The sequence below is a fragment of the Pezoporus flaviventris genome, unplaced genomic scaffold, assembly GCF_033815535.1.
Source record: "Pezoporus flaviventris isolate CSIRO_AGI_PZ_B2104156 unplaced genomic scaffold, CSIRO_AGI_Pfla_v1 ptg000006l, whole genome shotgun sequence".
Lineage (NCBI taxonomy): Eukaryota > Metazoa > Chordata > Aves > Psittaciformes > Psittacidae > Pezoporus > Pezoporus flaviventris.
Window position 1 is genome coordinate 6,519,381 of NW_026892554.1, and position 20,590 is coordinate 6,539,970.

Below are 20,590 nucleotides of genomic sequence, written 5' to 3' on the forward strand. Positions count from 1 at the left end.
ATCTCTTCCTGAAGATGCAGGAGCCCATGTAATCAACCCAGTGAGGCTGCACGCCCTTGCCACTTCCAGCTAGCTACAGCCCTGGTGGTTATCCTCCATTAACAGCCTTCTCGACAGGAGTTTCAGAGTTGCATTTTGATTTACTAAGGTATAAGATGTAATAAAACACACTGATTACCATGGGTTTCTGCCACAGTCCCTTAGGCTGTTTTGACAACCAGGATACCTCAGAAATGAATCTGGAATAATCCAATATGAATTATTCTTCTCCCAAGTTTTCACCTCAGTGTTTTTCCCCAGCTCTTCCCAGAGAACAGATCAGAAGCACTTAAAGCCCCCTGTCCCAGAAGAGTTTCCTTGCACAGTCTGCTTTCTGTGCCACTGAGGTAGATCCCATCACCTAAAAAAAAAACTTGGGAAGGCACCACTTTTGCCTGCAAGAGCCAAATTTAGGAAAGAAAAGCCAGGGAGCACCCAAGGAAAATGGCATCAACTGCAGTAAAATCTGCATTCCACAGTTTGATATTTTGCCCTGTACATGAGTCTACTTTGTCTGCTAAGACAAGTCATTCCAATACAGGCTCTCACACTGCATTACAAACCATGGGCGCAATGCACAATGCCATCAAGAGGTCAACGTGCTACCTGTGTGCTTTACTCCCAACCAACTTCGGAGGAGGGAAAGAAGCACTCAAGACAGGTTCCCCTGACCACTATCTTTGCCAGCTCTTGCCTCCTGCCCCTCAGCTCCTCGACACTGTTGAGGCTGTACCTTTTTAGTCGAGCTCCGGATTCGAGGCAGCATATAGATTTCCTCCAGTTCTTTCTGCCTTTCTTCCTCCTCCACCTTTTTCCTCTGCTCCTCTGGAATGATATCATCCCAGTCCTTCTGGGACCGCTCCTCCAGCTCTGTCTCTTCCTCCTCCATGGTTGCAAAGTTGGCCACCTTTTAGAAGCAAAGGAACAAGTTTAGAAATTCCCTCCCCTGGAAGGAATATCCCAGAGCTGTCTGCTAAGCTTCAACTCCTTCTCTATGTCCCCAGCTGCCAAACCCTCCAATCCTTCAAAGTGCTTTGTACAGGTCACCTCTCACCAGGCCTAATTTGTCCTATCTGTCACTGACCTTACCACCACAGCAAGATGTGGGAAGCCACAGCCCCGCACCCCAATACAAAGCCTGGGAGCCCATACCTTGAACTGGGAGAGGAGCTCATCGGTAGCACTGGTGGACACTTCGTTCTCTCGTGTTTCAGCCAGACGCAGAATCTCATCAATGTCCATCTCCTACCAGTCAGAAAGAAAGAGAGATGAAACCGAGGGTGCCGAGCACAGCAGGAAATGAGAGCTTGTCCTGGGTTCAGCTGTAACAGTTATTTTTCTCCTTCCCAGCAGCTGGTGCAGCGCTGCGTCTTGGCTTTGGTCTGGGAACAGTGCTGATAACACACTGATGTTTTAGTTGTTATTCAGTAGTGCTTACCCTGATGAAGGACTTCTCAGTCTCATCCTCTGCCAGTGAGGAGGGGCACAAGAAGGCAGGGACAGGACCATCTGACCCAAACTAGCCAAGGGGGTATTCCATACCAAAGCATGTCATGCCCAGTATATAAACTGGGAGGAGTTACCCAGAAGGCCCAGACTGCTGCTCAGGTCAGGCTGGGTATTGGTTGGTGGGTGATGAGCAATTGTATTGTGTGTCACTTGTGTTTATGGTTTTCTTTTCCTTTTGCCCTTTTGGTTTTATATTCTCTCCCCTTGCTATATTCCCTTATCATTAGCAGTAAGAGTAGTTTTGTATTATACTTTAGTTACTGGACTCTTCTTACCTCAACCTGTGGGTTTACATTTTTTCCATTCTCCTCCCTGTCCTGCCCAGAGGAGGAGGGAAAGGAGGGAGGGAGTGAGAGGCTGCATGGTTCTGTGTTGCCGGCTGGGCTTAAACTATGACAGAGCTTTGGAGAACAGAAACACGTTCCCAAGCTAAATGAAGGGCAGATACCTGCAGGTCATCATCACCGAGGGCAAGGATGAACTATCTCAAGTGGTGCAAAAGAGTATGAGTAATAGGATGGAAGAAAAGGAACAGCAAAGCTGAGCAGCAGGGAAAATGTCCAGACAGTGAGACACAGTAACTGTGGACCATTTCCCTCAGGGGAAGTCCTGCACCTCAGACGTTCTCAGGTGATCAAGAGAACTGGTCAAAGCACTCAATACTGAACTGTCAAAGCGATGCACTGAGGCAGGAGAGAGCGACCGAGTCAACTTCACTGTGCTGGCTCCTGCCTATGAGAGCACCCAAAGAAGGATGCTGAAGGAATGCTCGGAAGAGGCAGGGAGCAGAGCTCTCAGCAGGCTCTGCTGTAACTAGCTACTGAATACTCAGGAGTCAAGGGACTCTCTTGGGATCTAATGGTGATCATTAACCCTCAACAACAGGCTCTCCTCAACCTCCTGGTCCCCCATCCCCAGGGCTCTCTTTCTTCACCTTCTCCAGACCTGCCCTGTTCAACAACCCACACTCATGCACAGGGCAAATAGAAAGAGTAAGCAAACACACACCACCCCTCCCACACAGACCTGCAGAGGACTCCCAACAGCTATGTGATTTCAACTGCAAACTACCTGAGGCTCTGATTCTTCCCCTTCAAGCTCCTTGAAGAGATCTTCAGCTCCAAATTTCAGAATAGCTGTCAGCTCCTCTTTGTTGAAAGGGTTTGAGCTGCTAGAACAAACAAGAAGGAGAATTTGTTTTGAGCTGTTAAGTCAGCGCCTCTACAACGCAAAATCATACCAAAGGTTTTCCTAATTAAAGGAAGGAGTAAGTTTTCTACCCAGCACTGTAAAAAGCTTTTTTATTGATCTCTTCCCTGCTCTAGCACAGTTAACTACTGTAAAGGGAACAGCCTCCATCTACTTGGGGGGGAAATGGGGAGAGTCTGAGGTCAATGCCAAACTTCAGCTATTGCACCACAAGGCTCCCTCAAATCAGGATGATCTCCAGGAAGAAAAGAGAAGGTAAAAACAAGTGATGCATTAAAAAAAGGTTATCTTTAGATTATCTTTATCCTGTATGTCCAAATTAATGATTGCATAATCCAAATCAGTGGAAGGTGCCATTATGCATTAGTCTCCTGCCCTGTACCCTATCAAATAAACCCTGGGAGACACCAGCAGGGGAAGCTGTTTACACCACATGCTGTACCAGCCATCTCTGCCTCCTGACACAACCACTTACTTGGATTGCCCAGAGGTGTTGTCCAGAACAGTCCGGCCAGTGGTGTCCATACGCTGGATCACCAAATGATCCAGCACCATCTTCTTCTTGGCCCTCTCAATGATCTCCTCCTCTACAGTTCCCTTTGTGACCAGGCGGTAAATATTCACCTGAAGGGCAAAAGAAGAGAAGAGCTATTTCCTGCACCGAAACAAGCTCTGCTGACACAGCAACGCATCCCTCAGTTGTTTCCCAGGAGACTGGTCTGCAGACATTGTCTCTTCGTGTACAGATACGTCTTTTTAGAAGAAAACCATTCTTAGAGGAAACAGCATAAAACAGGCTGGTTAATACAAATCTTGTAGCATGCCTGAGCACAGAGTAACAGTCTTCTGAAACAATGACTCTAAATCCAAACTAGCATCAAACTTTTCATATATCTAATAAAACCCTAGTAAAGGTGGATGTTCTACTTCCTAAGGGTAAGGGACAAGTCCATGAGGCTGAGAAATGTGATGCCACAGGTTGGGCTTGGTTTGGAACCATCCCAGAACCCAAAGCCAACAGAAGGACCTGGCAAATCTGGGCTGATTTTTTGTCTCCTGGCTTTTAAATGAGCTTCCCTCATGTTGGCAGCACACTGTGGAGTCAGGACTGGGGGCAAAAAGAATGTTTTCAGAGGCTCTGGTGAGGTGGGAGCCAGTTTAGATGCACACACTGAAGCTCCACAGAAAACAGCCCAGGTAACTCTTCTGACCTGCTTCTTCTGTCCAATGCGGTGAGCCCGAGCCTGAGCCTGGAGATCATTCTGGGGGTTCCAGTCCGAATCAAAGATAACAACAGTATCAGCAGAGGCCAAGTTAATTCCCAGCCCTCCAGCTCGTGTTGACAGCAAGAAACAGAAGTCCTGGGAGGAACAAAAGAAAGGCATCCATGAGTTAACCAACTTGTAACTTGTGTTCATAAAACAGCAATGATGACTCCAAAGCTATGCAAAGAAACAGAGGGAGGACTGCTGCATTCATGCTCCTTACAAGGATTTCCTTCCCACATACACCAAGTACCACTGGTCTTTAAGCCAGGGCACAAAATGAGGTGATGCTGGCAGGGTGAAAGGCGTGCTATTCCAGGAAGAGCCTGGCAAGCACCACTGTGGGAAAGCAATGCAAACAGCTCAGGGCAAGGACACCTTGGAGTTCCTTCTGAAGGTCAGACCATGCTGCCCACCAGACTCCTACAAAGGCAGGAGCAAACACGTGCTTTTTGTTAGCTGCCGGGGTGAGATCAGTGACTAATAGATTGGTTGAGTCATTGCCTGAGGGCACGAGGTGCCAGATTAAAGCCAAGATGCCTGAACCCCTTGGATGCCCCCAGGAGAGGGCAAAGGGCAGCTTCTATGGGCATTCTTGCTCCTTTCCCATCCACACTGCTGCCTCCTTCTCACCTTCCCAAAATCATGAAGCACCCAACTCTATCTCCTGTGTCAGACAAGAATGCTCCACTGCTCTGGAGTGAGGAGAGGCATATCTCATGGCTGGGCTGACTGTGGCACAAGTTCCTTGCACCAGTCACTGTGAGTCAGCAAGCCCAAATGGGAGGTTTGAGATGCCCTCTCCTAGAACAGTGGAGACTTTCACATCCAAAACGGGACTATGCTGCCTGCCAACACTTAAAATCCCCCTTTTTCCTCTGCCCATTTCATATCAAAAAACAGCTTTCCACTGGAGGAACGAATCATTTAGCAACCATCTCATTCTCCAGACCATTGGAAGGGAATTTCTAAAGCCTGGCTCTTCCCAGCCTATACAGGACTCTCTGGAGATGTGAGCTATAGCCTTGTTCTGTGGGCGTGGGGGATTTTAAATAAGCAGTATGGCTGTATGTGTGTCTTTAAGAGTATCTGGGGTCCTGGTGAAAAGCTATGAAATGAACCAAGCCCCTCTTGGCAGTCACAGCCATCGCTCAGCCCACCCGGACCCCGCTGAGGCAGGACAGCCCCACTGCAGTACCTCAGAGCCGTCCGCATTGAAGTGGTCCAGCGCCTGCTTTCGGATCTCCCCTTTGATCGAGCCGTCCAAGCGCTGGAAAAGGCAACAACAATGATGTAAGGAAGAAGGTAAAGGAGCCCTGAGGACCTGCTGCACCCAGCTTCTGGGAGCCCTCAGCCCCTTCCTGCCTGCAGCATTAAACCATTAAAAATAACCTCCAATTAAAACTGCACTGCCTGAGCCCTCTGTATCACCAGGGCAGGAGCGGGGTGACACTGCAGCTCCCGTTACAGGCTCCCAGCCAGGGTCCCTCTGTGCCTGATGTCTTCTCATTGGGGTTTATCTCAGGACACAGCCCAAAGCATTGGCCTGTCAGCGGAGGTGTTTTGCAGAGATGGGTCCACACAGAAGTGACCTCCCATTTACCTCCAGTGTATTTTAGCAACCAATCTCTGGGAAACTTGGTGACTCCCATTGGCCAGGCTCCCTCTGCGTGTTCTCACATTTTCAAGTGAACCCCACTATTCCACGGTGCTGTTTCTCACCTGGAAAGGGTAGTGTTTGATAGTCAGGTACTCTGCCAAGATGTCCAGCATCCTCACCATCTGGGAGAAGATCAGCACTCTGTTGCCTCTCTCTCGCAGCCTGGTCAGCAGCTTGTCCAAGAGAATTAACTTTCCACTGCTCCTGATCAGAGACTGAAAAAGTGAACGTCAATCCAGCTGATGCTTTCCAACCTTACCCTTATGGACATTACACAGAGACATGCAGAGATCTGGTTCTTTTGGGGTCATGCTTCTCCCATACATCTCTAACCAAATCATTTGGATTTACACAGCAGAAGCCACACACAAAATCTATTATCCAAGATAGATCCTACATTACATGCAGCTCTCAGTCTAGCTGGACACAGAACACTGCCTACAGTGGAAGCAGAGGGCTGGAGACTTAGATGGTGAGTATTGCTACTGGAGAAGCAAGAAGCTAAAGCTTCACCAGATCTTATCCTGGTGGGAAGACAGAGTTAAGGCAAAAAGGTGTTAACGAAAGACACTGCCCACCTGCAGGGTCTCAAGGCCATTCTCTCTCTCATTTTCCTCAGGAGGTTTGATAAGGTAGCAATGGTTGCAGCACTTTTTCAACTCCATCACAATGTTCAGGAAACCAGAGGTGCTCCCCCTTGTTCCCTTTGAAAGAGCTTTGTAGTTTCTTGTCAAGATCCACCTGCAGGCAGGGAAGTGAGAAGTCCAGATAATTGCTCAGTGCAGAGTGGGTATGCTGGAGTCTTGGAGGAACAAAACCTTCAGGGACATCTTGTTCAGGCATCAGTCTACCTCCCTCCTTCCATCTCGCTTCACTTCTTCTACAGGATACCCCTGTTTCCTCACCAGAAACCCTGATCTTACTTTCCAACTGATATTATTACAGTTTAATATTAAACACCACCACAACTGTGTGGGGTGCTTTACCCCCACCAGGAAGGACAGAGCCCCTGTCCTCCAGAGCTGGCCAGCTAAACTGGATCACGCTGCAGAAGCATCTTCCAAAAGCATGGAAGTGGTACTTTTGAAGGAAAGATACCATCTATCCTGCTTCAGCTTCCTACTAAGAAGCTCCTGGTACTACACGTGATGTCTGTCACATTGCATGCTGAAGGACACAGGATACTGAAACACATTCCCAAGGACTATGTGCCCATTTCTGTTGGCACTCCCAGTAATTTAAGCAACAACTCACTTGTAATACTGTTTCTGCAAAGCAGACATTTCCACCCGGAGGATCTGCTCCACTTTGGCTGGCAGAGATTTCTCCACATCCTTCTTCACTCTGCGTAGCAGAAATGGCTCCAGGACCTTGTGGAGGCTCTGGTAGCCATTCTCTCTACCCTTCCCATGATCCTCTTCAAAGTCCTCCCAGAATTCAAACCTACCAACAGAAACAAGGAGAAGAGAGGAGTCAGAATACCTCTTGTCTTATTGCACCTAACAGCATCTACTGAATATGCTCCTGCTGCACAAGACAGGAGAGCGTCAATTTAATGGAGCTACAGTGGAGGATGAAAGGTTTACTCTGCTCTGGCTAACTAAACAGCTCTCTGCTCTTAGGTGCCTTCCTAACATCTTATCTTGGAGCTCCACGCTGACTTCCACAATCCAGAAGCCCAAGTTTTTCAGTATTCTGCTCCACTGTCTCCTGCTGGCATTTACCTGGCAGCAGTTTCTGAGCTTTCAACACTGCCCTCCCCTAGGCAGGGCTTCGACAACTGCACTACACTGTTTTACACTGCTCTGAATGCTCTATCAGATTGCTGCTTCCTCTTAACAGCTCCTTTGAAATCTGTTTTCCTCCATTTGGGAGATCTCAAAGCTTTCCTTCACTCCTGTGATCCAGCAAAAAGAACTTGTGGGCCAGCTCTTTTTTCAGGCAAACATTTGGTTGGAGAGGGTGACTGAGCTCTAATCTACTGGAAACCTCAGAAATGGTTGAGATGATTGCTTAAAATGAGTTCAGCTTTTTAGAGGTGGCTCTAAGACAGCAGACAGATTTGAAAGGCATGGATTAGGTTACCTTACTCACTTTGCTGCCAGAAATACTCCTTGTGTTAGTCATTCAACCTCTGATTTTCACCACCAATATTTGTTCCCCTTTCATTGCACTAACTCCACTGAGTTTAATACAGGGATTTCTGCCACTCTGCACTCCCTTGAGTCTGTTTAACAGACAGGAGCACACACAAAGGTATTTGTGAAGGACCAAAAGGAGACTTACTTCTCTGGCATGATGAAATGCAGCAGGGACCAGAGTTCTTTGAGGGAATTTTGCAGCGGGGTGCCTGTGATCAGCAGCCTGTGGTTGGACTTGAAATCAATCAGTGTTTTGTATAACAGAGAGTCATCATTTTTTAACCGATGGGCTTCATCCACACCTAGAAAGGCCCAGTTAATACTTCCCAGAACAGCCTGGAAGAAAAGAAGCAAAAGAAAAAGGCCCCAAAGAGATGGGGGATCAGACAAGTGTCACCACCTTGCACACGCCTCTCTCTCCATGGCCAGAAAACACTGCAGTGTGTGCTTTGCAGGGTGTCCTACTCCAGCACTCGTGCTGAAGCCACCATCAAAGGACTGGGGCTCACAAGAGCTTCTTGTTAAAAAAATATAGGGACCAAGATGCATACTCTAGTTTGTCCTCCCCAGGAAGGAAAGGTGAAAATTATCCATGCTTTACAGCACTCCTGCCACATCTGAATACTCTTTCAGCAGGCACACCTATTTTCATCCACCTCTGCTTTACCCAGAAAGCACAGTTCCTCCCCTAAGCCCCTACTCCTTCCTCTCTCCATGCCAAAGCAAATAGTAGCTGTATGTTCTCTATCACCATAGAGGATGGTGGGAGAGGAAACCCATTAGTCTGGGGCTGCTTCCCCCTTTGCAAGTGTGGGAAAGCCTAAGTAAAACCATTCTTGGACCGTTACTCACCTTATCCTTGAGGAGGATCTCATATGTTGTGATAAGTGCATTGAATTTCAACCTTTTAGACTGAGAGTGGATCCACTCATATTCACGTATCTGTGAGAGGAGACAAATGTTAACTTTCACCGTTGTTGTAGAAAGGAAAGGGTTAACAATCATTATTCAGTGTAGCTATAGGCAGAGATTTCAATCAAGTCCAAACCCCAGCCTTACACTCCTGATTGCATACCATGTTCCTGCTCATGAGGTCTCCGATGTAAACCACCACATTTATCTCGGGTGCCCACACTTCAAACTCTCTCTGCCATGAGGTGAGAGTGGACAAGGGCACCACCAGCAGGAAAGGGCCATAGAGCTGGTGCTGATGGAAGAGGTATGACAGGAATGATATTGTCTGAATCGTCTTGCCCAGGCCCATTTCATCAGCCAGGATCACGCTGTTGTTCCTGAGAGAGAATAAACATAAATGCCTTCTGAGGGCCTGTTTCCACCACTACCAGTTTACTGCGCAGCAGCTTGAATAGCAATCACTGTCAAAGACAGAAAGGGGGCAATGCAAAAACATTTATCTGAACACTTCCAAGTGGATCCCAGGGACATCCAGACTGTACATGGCAATAAACTTGCAAAATGAACATACTGGCAAGCAAGGACAGAGGCAAAGGAAGAGTAGTCAGTAGCCTAATTTTAGAAGGCTATTTCTCAAAGACTTCAAGCAGTATGTAAGCATGCTGAGCCACACACCTTTTCTTCAGTTAAGGCAATGGAAAATGAGGGCTCAGATGGAGCAGGCTCACACAACAGCCAAGTCCAGCCTGCAAACAGGCCCAGACAGGGAAAATGGGTTTTGTTTTCACATAAGGTTTCTGAAGTTCATGCTTTAGATAGTTCCTGCTTTAGATAATTCCTGCTTGCGATGTCTGCAATGATAACATTTGAAATCCTTCACACTGCAGAAGGAGGCTGGGTGAAGACCTCACTTGAAGACAACAGGGTCAGAGCCCACAGAGAGACAAATCAGGAGCCAGGAACCCAACATCACGCAGCATCCATACGTACTTGCACCAGGAGTGAGCGAGCCAGTTGAGGCCCTCCAGCTGGTAATCCCGCAGCTCCAGGTTCTCACCACCAGTGTAGGAAGGCTGTTTCTTCAAGGCAACAAACCTCGGTCTCTGCTTCAATACCTGAGAAAGATGCTCAAGTAAGGCTCAACATTCAGCAATGAAACCTATGAACTCAGCGAAGAATGTCTCTCTCTTCATTAGTGAAAGTCTGTCCACATTTTCCTAGCCAGTGCTTATGTCTGCAATTCAGATAACCACCCCACAGTGTTGTTTTCCCTGCTGCCCTCTGGTTCTGATGACCAGCACTGAGTCCCTCCAAGTGCAGTAAGCTGTCATAATGCACAGGAGATGGAACAAGCACCACTTCTTTTGTCCTCTTTCAGTTTTTCTCCCATTATTCCAATCTCTTCACAGTAACAGCATCTTCCAGGTTTCCTTTTCTCCCAGCTATGCTGTTTTCTAATCCAACTGATATTAAACCCTTGCATTTCTCCTGCAGCTCCTTCTGAGGAGGAAGCACTTTGCAAGGATTCATTAAGCCTCCCACTCCCCAGGGGGGCATAATGTTCTCACTGTACACAGAGTAAAGGAAACTAAAAGGAGTTCACATCTCTGCCTTAAAGTACAATACAAGAACAGCAACCAACCATCCAAACACCGGTGGGAGGATGGGAAAATGTTCTCTGACATTTATCCTGACAAAAACTTCACATTCCTACTGGTTGTGTCATCACCCAGCCTGAAGAAAGCCAGCAGGAGGAGAGAAGAGATGGGAGCAAACCTTGCAGTCCCGGGTGGGAATGGTTTTGGAGTTGTTACGGTTGTTGAAGCTGTCGATGCAGTGCTGGAATTTCTTGCTTATCAGTGCCTCATCCTCCCAGCTGCACTCAGCATAGGGCAGCCCCATCCATTTACACAGGTACTCGGGGTCATTCGAGGATGTTTTACGACTGCTTGCTGCAACAGATGCATAAAAACCCAAACCTCATCACTGTGGTTGTGTGGCTGAAACACAAGTGGTGTTCCCAGGGGCAGTCTGAACCACCCAGACAACCACAACACAGGTCTTGGTTAGAAGGAGAAGTTTAGAGGGACGAAAACATGCTCTTTTACCTGGCAGTTCTGAATGTCCCGTTGTGGTCTTGCTGGTCTTCACAGCTGTGGTTGAAAAGGGAAGGAATGGTTTGGAGTGCTGGCAGCCAGCAGAGGGAGCAGGGCTGTCACTGCCACACACCCCACGGGTTGTTTGGAATTGCACTGGAAACAGGTTAAACAGCTCTCCAAGACAATTCCCAAAGCAACTGCATGTCCGACCAACTGTGATATTACTGAAGTGCTCAGTAAGCCCTGTTACCATTTCCAGCGAGTAATCATGAAAATCTAACCCCTGAGCTGCCTTGCAGCCTGACCACATCCTCAACCGCATCACAGGAAGTGGTGCTCACATCCAGGCCTCTACTGCTGCTGTGGATGCAAACACCTTGCATCCAAAGGGCTGAAATCAAAGAGCTTGAGCAGCTGCAACCAGAACAACCCCTTGGAAATTAGTGTATCATCCCATACTTCAGGCAAGGAGAGTGATTTATCTGTATTGCTTGTAAATACAAATCTGTAAACCTGGAGTTTCTGCTGTTCAAATCCCTCCATTCACACTGAAATACACTTAACACCTATTTTTTTCTCCAGCTATACTGAAAAGAAAGCCATACACACATTCTGCTGTCACTAGAGATTAATGCTCCACTCTTACTTCACCCCTTTACAGAAGTGTTGGGTTCACTTACCTATCACTCTCTCCACTATCTGATACTGTTTGTTCAGCTCGGAAGCAAGCTCCTGTTGGCAGTTGAAGTATTCTACATCTTCGGGTGATACCTTGCCCAGCCTACATGCAAAAAGATCCAACATAAAAAGCCACTGTAATGCTTCTGTCATAATGCTCATAAATGCCTCACAGAGATATTCTACTTTGCTATATGGTTCTGTCAGTCACTGAAGCAGACTACTGCTTATATCATGTGTTTTTTAAAGCTTCCTATAATTATAGACCACTACCGAGAAGCAAACGTCACAGACATTCATACTGTCTCCCTGTTAAATGATGCCTTTTTCTGCTGCAAGAATCAATCGCAAAACCAGAATCAAATCGAGATGGGAGCTGCTGCTCCAGTTTTATCACTTTGGAAATACACCACAGCTCTCCTTAAAGTTCCTGGGGAGGTCAGACATGAACCGATGCAAACACTTGCACACAGACAAGCCCACCAATAAACAAGGGTTACTCAGGCTGCAAACCTTCATGTCGCCTCTTGGGCCAAGGGAATCTGTGCACCATTTATTTGTTGCCAACTACCCCAATTCTTAAGCCTGGGAAACAGTAGTATTGTGCTTTTCATGCCTTTTCCTCTATCTTTCAACACCACATCACCTTTGTGAGGGAGGGAGGATGTTCAAAGAGAGCAATGAGTGCTGTGCACTCAAAACAGCTGCTGTGGATGAAACACACTTTGCAAGAAGAAATCAAATGTTTTCAGGCACAACTCTGCAAACCTCTGGCTAAAAAAAGATAGGCCCAAGGCCACTGTTGAAGTAGAGCATACCATTGCTTGATCTCCTCCTCTTTCTTCTTGAAGTTCTCTAGCTTTTTCAGGCCCTTCACTTTCTGCTGTTGCAGGGACTCATCACTCTCCCACGTGCTATGGATGTATGACCAGCCTTTCCATTTGATCAGGTACTGAACTTCTCCCTCATCTTTTTCAGGATCAAAGTCAGCGCTTGGGTTACCATTAGCTTCAGTTGCATACACTGTGGTGGAAGCACCAACGGCTGCAAAAGAAATCAGGCTGCAGTCGGCACCTTTGTTATCAAGCACTGGACATGAACTGAATTAGGGCAGAAACTTATTTTTCCAATACATCTTTTGTGACAGCACAAAGAATATCCTGCACATTCTGCAGCCCAGTGAGACAGGCACACAAAAGTTTTCCATAGAGAACCTTTATAAATCTGTCATAAATGCCTTTTCTTTAAGTATAATTCAAAGGTCTCTTACAAAGAAAAAACCACAACCATTCAGCTTTACAAAACCACTCTTGCAAGGCTATGAGAACAAAACATGGGCTTTATTTTCATTATTGCTTTGTCAGTGGAGCTGTGAAAAATGCCTCTACTGGAAGATGTATTTTATACTTCAAAGAAGAGAAAAGCAAGACTTGTAGAACAGTAACTGAGTCTTAAAATGTGTGCACACTAAATGAAAGTTGCCAAGCACATAAAACACCTAAACTTGACACTTTAGGGTTTTTGATACTAGATTTTACAAAAGCTGCTAGAAGACATAAATAAATGGCATAGAGGAAAGAGTGAGGAGCACTGAAACAATGCTTGACCCCACACTCTGAAGTTGCCAAAGCACTGCACAAGCTGGGAGTGCACATGATGGACATCAGAAATAACACACCTCCTTTCTTTCCAAGCCTGATGTCCAAGACTTTCTCTATAGTTTCACAGTTGTCTTGTTGCTCGTCAGTTCCTTCCACAGTCATCTCTATCAAGTCATCAGAATCCGTCTCAAAATCATCATCTTCTTTATAACTGAATGAGACAAAACCAAACTGATTAAAAACCTGACTCTTCCCATTCCAGAAACATACAGAATGGCAGAGACTGGAGCAAGCTTCTCCATCATTTATCCTGCAGTTCAGTACATGTCCACCACATGCATTTCTTAAGTTAGATATTCAGTGTTTTCCCCCAAGACTTTATCAGACTAATTCTCTTGTCCATATAGTTTTTCTGACCATGGTTCATACCGGATGCTTCATATGGAGGTGGGACAATCCCTGCAGCAGAAGCAAGGCCATCACCAAAGGAAGTCTCCTCTATTCAGTGAAAGATTATTTTCTGTTTAATATTGGAGGCTGCAGAGCATCAAAAGGCTGCCTGGGTGCCTACCCTGCCCTAGGGACTACGCTTGTCATCTCTGATGAACATTTAACTACCAGAAAGTATTCTTTAGGTGGCTCTCTGCAGGTCTCTTATTAGGACTGCCAAAAGGTGAGCAGGTACATTGGGGAATGGATAATGCTTTACCTCCACCAAGTCTCAATACTCTGTCCCAGGGCATTACCTATCAGCCTCACTCAGACAACTAGTCCAATCTACCACAGCTACTCCCTTTTACTCATTTTAATCTATTATTTGCAATTCTTAATCTCACCTGAGAGTGCTTTAGAAACATTATGCAAACCTCACATTTCTGAGAGGGACTGATAAATATCCCCTCTTTACAGACAGCAGAACACAGTAAAGAGAAGTCAGATGTTCCCAGCATCAACCTGTCAAAAGAATCCCATTTCAGCCAACACATATCTGCATGACAGAGCAGGGTCCCTGCAGGATCACACAGGGAGTCAGGGCCCTCTGGGGCCCCTTATCCCCAGGCAGCCACCTCTCATCATCAAGCAACCCCACACTTCTTGATACCTGACATTTTTGGCTGCTCTTCGTCGAGTTTGTCTCTTGGGGGTCTCATCATCTTCATCATCATCGTCATCTTCAGAAGAGTCTGGTTTCTTCCTCTTCTTCCCACGCTGGGGTTTATAAGTCTTTTTAACACTGGTTTTGGTCACTGTTCTATAAAAAGAATTAAAAAGCCATAATGGTTTATGAAATATCCATTTTGGCAAGTCTTTAGAAAGCATCAAATACTCAAATCTCAAATACAAACAGACTAGGGATTTAGTCTGCTCTAACTACCATGGAACACGCTGCATTACTACTGGAGCATGAGATGGGTAGACAAGAGAGTAACTAAGTCCCAGGTTTACTAGGTGGTAAACAAATGTAATACTGCAAAAAGAGCCCCCAGATAAACATTGCTTAGCAACAAAGAGATTACTTCCACCTAGCAGAGGCAGACAAGACTTATGCAGAAAGAGACAGACTGAACCAACCACTTCTTACCTCCTTTGGGCAGGTCTTCTTGCTTTAACTTTCTTCTGTTCAGGCTCACTCTCTCCACTGCTGCCTTGCTCCCCTCCATCTTCATCTTCTTCTTCCCCAGAGATGACTCTTTTCCATTTGTTTCTATGGTCAGAAATGCAGGTCATGAAGGGCAGTCATGTTTCAACACAAATATTGGCTAAGCAGACGTCCAAGCCATCTAGGTCAATACCAGCAGGTCATAGTTACGAGTAAAAGTTCAAGCTGCACTCTTGAATGCTCAGTGCAATGCAGGGGGGATTTTATGGTGTAGTTCTGTGATATTAGGAAGAGACCTCAGTCACTGAGGTTTTGGTTCACATAGTGGCAGTGTATCTTGAGTAAGGGTGGCTCTTAACACATCCTACAACAGTGCTTGTGGCAGAGCTGTACTTCTTACACTTGGGTGGGCAAGTGCTTCAGTTCATTTGGTTTTCTCTTCCATTTCTGCATTCCTGAAATGAGCTGGAAAAGTCTTAAGAGATGAGCGCTTTTCCTTCACTTACAGAGTACAAGCCACAGCACGCAGAGTTACATGATCTCCTCGTAGCCTGGGAAATGGAGCAAGAATTCTCCTGCCATCTAAATTCAGGCAATTCAAGTTTCCAAGTGAGAAGGCAAATCACACCATACCATTAGTAAAAGAAAGCCCCGTAATCTGTGGGCAATTCAGAGCAGCTCCAAAATGCTCTTTGAAAAAGCCCCTCTTCTCTCCAAGGAGACAAGGAGAGGCCACAGGGATTATTCTCCCTGCTCAGGAGAGGTCCATACTACCACAGCCCTTCCTGCCCTTTGTTACCTTCCCTCCTGTGTTGATGAATGCAGGAATGAATGTGTTCCTATGAACTAAATGAAAACTTAAAAGACAACAAACAGGAGAAAGGGAGCAGGATCATGGGGCTGGAAAAACTAAAAAGTAGTTATTGGATGGAAAAAGATACTGAAATATAACTGTAAGGGAACTCAGTTACAGTAATCAGGCATCCAAAATACCCTTTATGGAAGTTCTTTTGTTTTAGCAAAAGGTTGTAAGAGAAACAGAATTTGTTATTTTATTCTCTGTTAATCAAGAAGGTTGGGGCAGAATGGATTAACCTATTTAGAGTATGTTATTTTATTATTAACTATATTTTAAGTACTTATTCTCTCTGCAGGAGAATAAGTAACCTGACGGAGAAGGGACAGACTGACAACAGAGCGAACCTGACTTGTTCAGATTTCGTCACAGGCAAAGTGGGAAAATATAAACCAAAGAGAAGCTGGGACATTACACCCATCTGTAGCTCCATATTCATGCTTCAATTTCAGTCATCCAAAGCAGCATCACTGCAAATATTACATAGTTTATTTTGCAAGCTCTCCATGTTGACACCACCTACCAATCCAATAGGACCATTCTGGAAAATAAAGCCAAAGTACCCACCATTTAAAACCCTTTCCCTAGAAACTTACGTTCTTTTCATCTGCTTCTGGCCTCTTCTTTTTGGGCTCTCATTTTCAGATTCACTACTTGCCTTTAATTGAAAAGAGAGAAAATCAGGTTGTAGGCTTCACTCTGCACTATCTCCCCAAGGATGCTCTGCAGAAAGGCTGGAGAGCTCTATAGCATCTGTCCTGGAGTCCCTGAGCTCAGGATGTGCGAGGCTGCGACCCACCAACCCCTGCGCAACCTCCATCTGCCATCCCAGCAAACCTGTACTGTGTGTGAGACCCCATGGAATACCACAGGGTGAATTCAACCCACCAAACCTTGCACTGCCCTGGTGTTGGAGGCAAAACATGCCCAAGGGAGAGCTCAGCTGCTGCCACCTTTGCCTGTGTTGCAGTGAGCATCGCTCCTGCCTGGTGCTCAGGATTCAGGCAGCAGCATGACTTTGTGCTTTCCGGGCAGCATTTTAAGGGTCTGCCACAGTGCTAAGGCTTAGATTTACATAGTCTTTAACTGAATGTACTTTCCTAAGTGTCCATACTTGCCATTTCAGCAGGGATCCTGCAATTTTGAGGGTGTTTCTGTGGCTGCAGAGGCTGTCACAGCTACAAATGTATTATGATCACTGCCCTCATTGGAGAAGCTTCTTATAGAGAAGGAAAGTCTCTTATGAAGACAATATTCTCATCATGAGAGTGTCCTTGCTTTCCTGTTTTCTCCCCCAACAAAACTTGCTGAGGACCTGGCTGGGTCACAGCCATGTCCTGCTGCTTTCCTTCCTCCTAATACTCCACTCTCCAGCAGTGAAGTCTCTCTGGCTGAATGTATCTAGAGATATTCTCACTGCTTGCTGTACTATTTTAAATGCAGGCATCATTAACTCCTACAGACCAGAAGAGCTAAAAAAAAACATCTTTAGGCTGGTTGTGCACGACCCCATTTTCATCAAAAACTACTCAACCATAAAAGCAGATTATCACATAAGTAACACCCTCAACCAACACATGACTTTGCATACACTTGCCCCAGAAAACAGAAATTGGCAGGGAGGAAACTGAAGAAACCAACGTGAGATTTCTAAAGGAGTATTAAAATGATCAAAATAACCCCCAAGACCGCTTACTCTACACACTTACTGGAAATCTTCTGCTTCAAACTACTTTTTGCCACAGCATTCAGCTTTAGCTGTAGGAAATGCCCGTCCATCTCCACAGGCATCTCCTGCTGCACCCACCCCCTAGAACAGCTGGCAAAGCTTACAGCCAAGAGCTGTTCACACAAGGATTTAGAGAGCTACAACATGGAAAGTCGAGGCTCTGGAGGGCCATGGCCACCCCTCTGCTTTCTGCATCCTGTGTTTCATTTTCCAGCTTCCCTTCCACCAACAGAAATTGTGTCAGTGTTTCCATTAAAATACACTGAATACTGGATGCTGCGTTAGACCAAGAGCTTTGCTGAATTCCACTGTGTTGGTGTCAGATTTACATGTGACACAGCACCACCTTTTGCACCATATCTAACTATGAACATATGTTCATCCACCCATTCCCAGGATGAAACCCCTGTATCACTGACAAAGCATCCAGGAAGCAAATGACTTGCAAACCCCAAGGACAGCCCTACCTACCCTTGCAACATAAGCTACGCATTCCAGATTTCAGTTTCAACATGCAAACTTCAAAAGCCTTCAATCTTCTGTTTCTCTGTTAATCTCCTATCCCCTTTCTGAAGCATGCTATTTTGCCATTCCAATGCTGGCATGGGTTTGACAGCTGCCCTTCCATGCATGTTTACTCTTTTCTGTCTTTGGCAAACCACACGAGAGATGGATCTTCTTCCTCCTGTGTGTCAGAGAAGACCAGATTTGGAGAAAACAACCTTTGGCTCTTAGAAACTAACTCCACTTTTTGGCCTAGTTTCTAGTGTCCATCTTCCTAATACCTCTCTGCCCCTGCTCTGTGGCTGTCTCTCCAAAGCTCTTGCTAATCTCTTAATGACTTGTCTTTTCCTCACCTCCTCCTGCCTTGAAAAACTCCTAACTTGTGACTGCAATTCAGCCGCCTTCAGTTACATCTTTCAAAGACACCACTGTCTTTTTTGGATGCATGTCAAGCCCAGCTCTATCTCCTCTGACACAGCCAGTCCCCAGCCTGAGTCATGTGCCTGCCTTGTGCACCCACATCCTCCCGGTCCGAGTGCCTGCAGCCCCATGGCAGTGACTCAGCCTCGCCTACCACCAACCTACCTCACTCCTCCCTGCATCCTGACCCTGGGGTGCCCCTGCCTGATAGCTGCTTTCTACCATCTTATGCAAAAATAACAAGTTATTTATTTTAAAGAAGCAGAAGCACATTTTAGCAATCTCGTAATTCTGCATAAATCCACATTTCAGGACTCAGCCAGGAAACACTGTGCTAATTTGATCAAATCATCCCAAGGGTGAGATTTACACCTCTGCCCTAGATTACACAGCTCAGAGCTTGTGCTTGTAACACCCCATTATCAGCATCAACCTACAGGCTCTGACTGGTGATAAATTCCTCAGTTTAGGAAGTGCAGATGATAACCAGCAAGCTGGGAGCATACCAGCTCCACACCATGCACCCGAGGTGCTGCCTGCTCTCCAGCCTGCCACTCATCATCATCAGGAAGCAGACCAGTTGGGAAATCACATGCAACTTCAATTTCGGTAACATCACCTCCTTGAATGACACATGCTGATGACAAAATCCATCTCCAGTCCCCACCAAGGCTTTTGTCAGCTCAGCAAGAGGTGCTGAGGCTACATGGCTGCCTCTCAGAGCTCCAGAACCAGGGCTGCAGAACACTGCTGGGCACAGGCTGCCCCTCTGGGGGGGGCAAGACAAATGATGACTGGCTTTCCCTAGTTCCCCCTTTCCCACCAAACACTACCCAACTTATTCCTGCACCATTACTTCCATCTGGACCAGGCACTGCCCTCCTCCAATTTGCTTTCCAGCTGAAGGGATCAGCCTTCCCTCTCACTTACTCCTCCCATCTCATTCATTGTTTTTCTCTCCCAGCACATAAAGTGCACACACTTCTACTGATTAATGCTGCTGCATTCTGCTGTGGAGCCACACTACACAAAACATAATGATGCTTCATACACAGCACCAAGCAGAGCAATGCAGCAGCAGCTTTAAAGTTCTGTTCCTACAGGCTGTCCACAAGCATCCTCATCACCAGGGCAGGAGAAATGGAGACTCAAGGCCATTGGCATGGTCCAGGTGAGCATCTTGAGCTCATGTTGCCTGCTAAGAGAGGTGAAGACTTGCTTAAACAGCGGCAAGAAATGTTTCAGACTAAAGCCCAAGTGAGGTTTTGCTCATTGCAGGCTTATCAGAGGCTCCAGATAAGCTGGAGGACCTCAGCTCACCAGGTTAGTTTTCTTACCTCTGCTGAAACTCTTTCCCAGTGGCACTGGTGCTCTTGGAACCTTCAGCAAATATGGGGCAAAACACTGATCAAAATGCCAATGAGCACCATTTTTATTCAATAATGAAACCAGCTGTATTTTGGGAACACTCTGGTGTATGACATGTGGCTTCACAGAAAAGATACACTGCGCCATTTATTACTAATTCCAACCTGAAACTGTCCTTTTCATAGTCAACTATGCCTGTTTTGGCCACATTTATTTCTCAGCTGCCCCAGAACACTCAGAAAGGCACCTGGCTCTGCACATCTGTCATCCCCCAGCTGAAACCTGAAGCTGGTTTATTAACTGCAAAGAAAATGCATGAGCAAGTACTATTTTTACTAAAAACCTCCTATGTGCTCTTATTCCTGGAGACAGCTCTAGTCCCCAGAGTACCTCTGTACCCCTATGCAAAACTCTGCTTTTGCTTCCTGATCTTCCAGCCCACATCTCTGTATCAATTACAAGTTATCACCCTCTCTGGTTGCAGCTCAGAGACCTAGACAGTGCCTGAAGGCCTACAAACAGTTCCCAAAAGGCAATCATAGATTCATAGAATGGGTTGGAAGGGCCCTTACAGCTCATCTGGTTCCAACCCCCTGCCACAGGCAGGGACACCTTCTGCTAGACCCCATTGCTCCATGTCCAGCCTGGCCTTGAACACTGCCAGGGATGGGGCAGCCGCAACTACTCTGTCCCACTGCCTCACCCCCTCACAGTAAATGGGATGGGCACAGCACAGAAACTTTGAACGAAAAAGCCCTTCTTAGGGCATGGGGGCTGCTGTCCTCCCACTGCAGGAATTGAGTCGTACAGCCAAAAACCAAACCAAACAGGAAAGCCCCTTATGCTCCACCTCATTAATAGACAGTGACATTTACTCTCACTTGCTCATTTCTGTGCTGGTTTTTGTTCTGTCTTCCATGTTCATACTTCCCTTTCCTTTTATTACTACATACAGATGTCCCTTTCCAATTCTTCTTTCTTATTCTCAACCTTCATC

At 46.3% G+C, this 20,590-nt stretch overlaps 1 protein-coding gene across 12 annotated transcripts in view; it reads right to left on the bottom strand.

Moving 5' to 3' along the window:
- Window positions 1-20,590, bottom strand: part of CHD2 (chromodomain helicase DNA binding protein 2) — a 65,167-nt gene that overhangs the window by 11,294 nt on the left and 33,283 nt on the right. For 11 of the 12 annotated variants that reach the window (XM_061446722.1, XM_061446727.1, XM_061446724.1 and 8 more), the window contains 21 exons: window positions 16,169-16,230; window positions 14,699-14,821; window positions 14,219-14,368; window positions 13,194-13,327; window positions 12,334-12,559; window positions 11,518-11,618; window positions 10,847-10,891; window positions 10,515-10,690; window positions 9,729-9,853; window positions 8,899-9,115; window positions 8,676-8,765; window positions 7,969-8,159; window positions 6,937-7,125; window positions 6,261-6,423; window positions 5,745-5,897; window positions 5,221-5,292; window positions 3,969-4,118; window positions 3,233-3,381; window positions 2,620-2,719; window positions 1,192-1,284; window positions 773-946 (listed from right to left, as the gene is read on the bottom strand). In XM_061446722.1, coding sequence (XP_061302706.1) covers window positions 773-946; window positions 1,192-1,284; window positions 2,620-2,719; window positions 3,233-3,381; window positions 3,969-4,118; window positions 5,221-5,292; window positions 5,745-5,897; window positions 6,261-6,423; window positions 6,937-7,125; window positions 7,969-8,159; window positions 8,676-8,765; window positions 8,899-9,115; window positions 9,729-9,853; window positions 10,515-10,690; window positions 10,847-10,891; window positions 11,518-11,618; window positions 12,334-12,559; window positions 13,194-13,327; window positions 14,219-14,368; window positions 14,699-14,821; window positions 16,169-16,230 — 2,883 coding nt within the window. The remainder of the gene's footprint in view (window positions 1-772; window positions 947-1,191; window positions 1,285-2,619; window positions 2,720-3,232; window positions 3,382-3,968; window positions 4,119-5,220; window positions 5,293-5,744; window positions 5,898-6,260; window positions 6,424-6,936; window positions 7,126-7,968; window positions 8,160-8,675; window positions 8,766-8,898; window positions 9,116-9,728; window positions 9,854-10,514; window positions 10,691-10,846; window positions 10,892-11,517; window positions 11,619-12,333; window positions 12,560-13,193; window positions 13,328-14,218; window positions 14,369-14,698; window positions 14,822-16,168; window positions 16,231-20,590) is intronic. The other variant, XM_061446728.1, reaches the window with a different exon arrangement.